This window comes from Pagrus pagrus, assembly GCF_965226575.1.
Source record: "Pagrus pagrus genome assembly, chromosome: 2".
NCBI lineage: Eukaryota > Metazoa > Chordata > Actinopteri > Spariformes > Sparidae > Pagrus > Pagrus pagrus.
Genome location: NC_140186.1, coordinates 9665211 through 9671483, shown reverse-complemented (window position 1 = coordinate 9671483; position 6273 = coordinate 9665211). Strand labels below are relative to the sequence as shown.

Here is a 6273-nt window from a genome sequence, read left to right as displayed (position 1 = left end):
AAACAACCGCGAGAATCCCACTTTGACTTACGTAGAAAGAATGCCAAGCTTTGTTGTCTATTTTACTCTAAATTGAAAACGACCATCATGCTGTACTAAAGACTAAAGACTTGAAACTAGAGATTAAGACCACTCATCCGGAAACTGTTTACTGACTTAATAAATCAGATGAGAAGTAGGATTGTTTTCTCATAAGCTTACATACAATAAAACATCTTATTGAAACCAGTGGCGTCGCCCCCTGCTGGCCAGAATTAATGCAGGTTTACAGCACTTTAACCACTTTTGAGACCCAGAAGCTTCATCTTTAATCATACAGTCGATGGTAAGAAATAGTCTCAAAGAGAAGACGGCATGTGTCCGACTGGAAATTGTTCTATAAACTCCTTCAAAGTCTTGTTAGTTTTTACAGACAGGGATGTAAACTTAAACAAGGTCACACAACTTCTACTTCATTTATTTTTTTTATCTCTAATCAACAAAGGAGAAAGCTTGCCTTGATAATTGTGTTCTGTTTGTACGCACAGGGAACAGCCTGATGCACAGTATGAGGATCTACTCCTACCACCAGCCAGATGTAGTGAGCGCCATCATCGAGGGAATCCCGGCTCTTACTGATCCTGACGACCTAGCCAGAGCATGCAGACTACTCCTCTGGGTGACATACGCCCTGAATCTCAATTAAACATTCCCAAAGACTTCCGAAAGTCTTTCTTAAACTTTTTTGTGGGACTTGGTACACTGCACCTAACAACCTTCAAGGTTGTTCTAGCCTTGAGAGTCAAACATGGCTGTCGGTATTTGCACTTTGTGAAAGGCTGTTTTGTTGTGCGGTTCGAGAATGTTACACATTTCTCGGAGCCTGATGAGAGCCACTGATGAGGTCAGAAGTTTAGGTATGTCAATAGCTTTTTAAAACCTTCAGACATTTTACCACTTCAGCAATACTGAATATACAGTACTTTACAATTCATTGCCACTGACAGCATATTTGTCCATGGGAACATTTATTTGGTAATATGTTAACCAATTATTGAATTATTTAATTTAAAACAGGTCAAAATAAATAAGACTGAGTACCTGAGGCTCTTTCCTGCACATGTCATGGAGTTGCAGGTGCAGTTCATTTCTGGAAAATGATATCTTCAATCTTATCTGATAACCTGCTGTCCAGATTTAAAATAAAATGCCTCCTCATTCTCCATTATCTTTATTTGATATTAATGATAGTTTGATAGTATATGTAGAGATGTTGGCAGCAAACAATCAACTACTTTTTAGTTAGCAAAATACCCAAAAGGCTAGCCTCGATCTTTTTAAATAAACAAATGGCCTTGGACACAGCAGGGATGAGCAGGCAGACAAAGGATCAGTCTGATGTATTATGAGATAGGAATAAATATTTTTAATTGTAGTTTTAGTCATATGAAACACAATAGACCTACACCTTCTATAATGCTGCCTACAATGACACGACAAGACAAAAACCTCTTTCTCTATGCCTTTTTATGTTAGTCCACAGAACAAGGACTGCGTGGACATATGTGATTCAAGAATGTAAATTAAAATATTTGTTTAATGGGCTCGGTTACATTAAACACACACAGCCTATATTAATGTGGTCATGGACAGTGTGGGTGTGTTCTTAAGACAAACAACAATAAACGCTTCACTTCGGTCGGTAACGCGCATTGTAACATGTTACATGACATAATTGTAGTAATACATTACTGAAATATTACTAGTAACGCGTTACTTTTGCGTTCTGGATGTTGAGAGATTTTCTACACGTACAACAAATATTCATTGTTATTCATTCAAATACTGAGTTTATCCAAGTTAAAATGAATGTTGCAGCATTTTTTCACAGTGTAGATTATTTGATTCTTGCTCATGTTTGAAACATTCCTCAGTTTGACATCAAACCTTTCATTTAATCATTTAATTTGCACTGTCTCCTTCTGTATCTGGTCTGCAGACGCGCTCTCGCTCGGGATGAAGCGCATCGTACACGCCTCGTTGTGAAGCAGTGAGACATCATCTCTCTGTTTGAGGATGTCGGTGAGGAAAGGGCGCGTTTCCCTCTCTGCTCCTCAACCCGCCTCATCCGCCCGGCTCTCAGACTCTCACAGGGCAGGTAACGCGCTCTCGGTGCCAAACGGGCTGCAGTGCGCACCGGCGACTGTTGCGCGGACGTTGTTCCTCCTTGAAGACCGTGTGTGAGTGGTTTATATTGTTTTAGTTGCGTGGATAAAGCGGGACACGAGAAGTATGTCTTTCAACAAACTTCCGTGGAGGCAGAAACAATGAGAGGAATCTGAAAATCTCACTCTGGATATGAAGGTGAGGGATCTTCGATGTGATTTAGATTTTATGATTCGGACCTTTTTAGTGCGTAAATATCAGTTTCTTCACCAAAGGCTTGTATGTCTCTGTATAATTTATTTTTCTAATAATCACCCAGTGATTACCAACTGCGTTTTAACTCCCAAAGCACTTTTATGGCGTAACCAGCCATGAAATACCAGAATTAATTAGACTGGGATGTTCCCATAGTAATTTTCAGTCAAGAAGCAGGCTGTCATTCATCTTCACTCCTGACAGTCCGGTTTGTGTGGTGAGGAGACAAATGAAAATATGATTTTTAATAATGATGATTATAAGATGCAGTTGCAGGAGAAAACTGTAGCTGTGGTTCATGTGTTTCATATCTTCTTAAGGGGAAAATCCACCCTAGAAATGAAAACAGAGCAGGTTGATTTGAGGTTTTGGGTGACTGACACTATAATCTCATATAACTTAGTTTTATTTGAAGATAGATTTGGATTTAGAAAATGTGTCCATGCTGCATCAAAATCCCCACAGCTGCTGTCAGAGGGTATCTGAGAAACAGCTCCAGGATTCAGGCTCCTGAAGGCACCATCACACATGCAGTGTGTCTCTGTGATTAACAAGGCAAATCAAAGATGTGCCGTACAATATTAGTCGTGTGTTTTTAATTCTGGTAAGAGTGCTCGAATGTAACTTAACACATTTACTTAATAAAATTGAGGTACTTGGGTTAGGGTTAGGGTTTTGAAATGTTTCCTGTTAAAACAAAACCTCACCCGACTCTCCCATCGCCATGGGGGGGAGTAGATAATGGCTGAATTTTCTTTTTTGGGTGAACTTATCCTTTAACTGAAGGAAATGTTCCCTTGAAATCTCCCCATAGTTCAGAAATAATACTTCCACAGAGTTGAAGCCGTCTGATGCCACAATTTTCACCAATTTCATTTATTTTTGGAGAAATACAGTAAACATTTTGCCAGACTGTTGCCTGTAAACTAATTAAATACCAGAAAACATAATTGACTTTGTCTGGGTCACAACATGTGCTTCTTACAGAGTGACCTATGGGGACTGTCGGCCATGGATACAGCAGATCAACTGAACACGACTCAAATGGAAGAACTGAAATCTTCCAACTGCTGCGTGACTGCAGACCCAATGCATGACGAGAACTTGCTGAAGCTGGACGACAGCACGAAGCTGGTCGGAGTTCAAGTCGTTCTCATCCTCGCCTACAGCACCATCATACTGTTTGGAGTCACTGGAAACTCCCTGGTGATATACGTCGTCTACAAGTTTAAAAATCTACGAACTGTCACCAATTTCTTTATCGTGAACTTGGCTGTGGCGGACCTGCTGGTGAACATGCTGTGCTTGCCTTTCACTCTTGTCAACACTCTGTACGGCGAGTGGAAGTTCGGCCAGGTGTTGTGCTTCATGCTGCCCTGCGCTCAAGGCATAGCAGTTCACGTGTCCACCATCACCATGAACGTCATCGCGCTGGACCGCCACAGGAGCATCGTCTACCACATGGAGACCAAGATGTCCAAAGACATGTGCACCGTGGTCATTGCCATCACGTGGGCCGTCAGCGCCCTGTTGGCCAGCCCTCTCGCCATCTTCAGGGAGTACGGGACGTTCGATCTTTCGCCGGACACGTCTATTCAGGTGTGTACGGAGAAGTGGCCGGGAAGCAGCATGAACGGAAGCATCTACAGTATCTCAGCGTTTCTGGTTCAATATGGTTTACCGCTGGTTATCATATCCGTCGCCTACATTCGCATCTGGAATAAGCTGAAGAAGACTTGCGGAGGTCGAAATGACCGTCACCAGCGCAGGAAGAAGACCACTAAGATGCTGCTGACCATGGTGGTGGTCTTCGCCGTCAGCTGGTTGCCTTTCTACGCCTTCCAGCTGGCTGTCGACATCGACAGCACCGTGTTGTACATGGAGGACTTTAAGCTGCTTTATACCGTGTTTCACATCATGGCGATGTGCTCGACGTTTGTCAATCCCATCCTGTACGGGTGGATGAACAACAACTACAGGACGGCCTTTCTGTCAGTGTGTAAGTGTTACCAGCCCTTCAGTCTGAGGCTGAGATGCTCCGAAGGCAGAGAGACACAAAAAGTTGATGACAGGGTTTGTACAGATTGCAAGTCAACAAATGTCTAAGTCGCACAGTCGGTTCACTAATGATCGTTTGAGGAAATGTGAAGTTCGTATTTGGTTTTGTGTTGACTTCTCCGATCAAGGAATGATAGATAACCATCACTAACAGTTCAACGAAGGTGGGACATACTAGCTCTCATTTCAATCAATAATGGGAGTCAAACTATGATAGATGTTTTCAGCCTGTTAGTCTTGATCTATTGCGTGATCTGACTCTGAAACTTGAGCACAGATGGATCAATCTTTGGAGCGCTGGTCATTATTTGTCTTTCACTTAACTGACTTGACTGATTTTCCTTCTAAAGTCTCTCTGAACATTGTTCTCTTGCAGCCCAGTCGTCAGAATAAAATACTGGGAGGTAACGTTTCTGCAAACCACTGATACATTCACATTTATGTGTATTGTGCATAGACCAACATTCGTAAGTGTGAAACCACTGGGTATTTTTAAGGAGACCTCGGGAACCGGAGTCCAGGCTTTGCATCCAGTCTGTCGCTAGGTTTAGGTGACAAAAGCACTGTGGTTAAGGTTAGGGAAAGATATTTTTAGTTTGTGAAAACAGTCACGACATTTAAATCTGTAGGATTCAGTTTGGTTAAGGAAGGGAAAGACCGATTAGCTCTTTAAATAGTGATAGACAGAAATCTTCCATTTTAAAGTTGTGCTGAGTGTCATGACATAAATCGACAATTCGTGCCAATGTACACGATTGCTATCCATTTCGTCACTAATTCACAAACAGCTTATTCTTGCATACAGCCTGACTTACCTTATGGGTGAGGTTTAGCTGAGTTTCAAAGCTTTCAAAGTTAGCTTGTGCACCCACGTCAGACATGGCGTGAGATTTCAGCTTTAAAAAGGTATATATAATGTCTTTTGAAATCAGTGTGTGATTTCAAGGCCTCTGCAGACTTGGATTACAATGGATGAGCTGTATGGAGCCCTTACATTTTCACTTCATTGTCTCCCTTCTGAAAACTCTTTCACATCTTGAGACATGAAACTACAATGCCACTGTAGAAAAAAGTTATCACATGAAGCCAAACTTTTGAAATTCAACGTCATTTTATATCCTTATTGTGCTTCTCTTCTCATAACTACTGTATCAAGCTATCATGTAATTAAACTTTAATCCTGGATCACAGCTGTAAAAGATAATTAAAACACCAAAAACATGATGAAGAACCAGCCAATAAAGTGTAAATCACGATACAAACAAGAAGAATGATGTTTTTCCGCATACACATATATCACTTTAAATGAAACTCGCATGTATCTTCTCAAACTGTAGAAATGTGAATCGCTACTTTCTACTCTGTACATACATGAAGATGTGTGCAGGAACGTTAATTGCGGATTGACATATGAATATCCCTATAAAATGATGCAGGCAGTACTGACCTTGCAGCGTCATTTTAAGTTTCTGAGTACCATATTTATAATAGGTGACACAAAGGCACAGTTTGAACAGCTAGACCTTGACATCAATTGAGAACATGCGACAATCAAATACCTTGAGCTTGAACAATTCAGCTCAATCTATCAACCATTAAATCTTCCACAAAATGGTAATGAAGGTACTTGACCTCTCTGTGTATGTCAAGAGCCTCTTCACTTGAGTTTAGTTTTGGAGACAGTCATTTTCCATCATTTGACATGTAATCATTCATTGCTGGGCTGCAGGGAAAAAGTATAAGAAAATCATCTTCCAACATAAAATGATTAAAGTAACAAAACATAATTGTATCCTGTTGCTTTAAATGAGAGCC

At 41.0% G+C, this 6273-nt stretch overlaps 1 protein-coding gene across 1 annotated transcript; it reads left to right on the top strand.

Moving 5' to 3' along the window:
• Positions 1 to 3411: 3411 nt before the first annotated feature.
• npy2r (neuropeptide Y receptor Y2) lies at positions 3412 to 4506 on the top strand (the record flags this gene model as incomplete). The annotated part of the gene is made up of 1 exon (XM_084380036.1): positions 3412 to 4506. The coding sequence occupies one exon, from the start codon at positions 3412 to 3414 to the stop codon at positions 4504 to 4506; it is 1095 nt and encodes a 364-aa protein (XP_084236162.1).
• Between the last annotated feature and the right edge of the window lie 1767 nt (positions 4507 to 6273).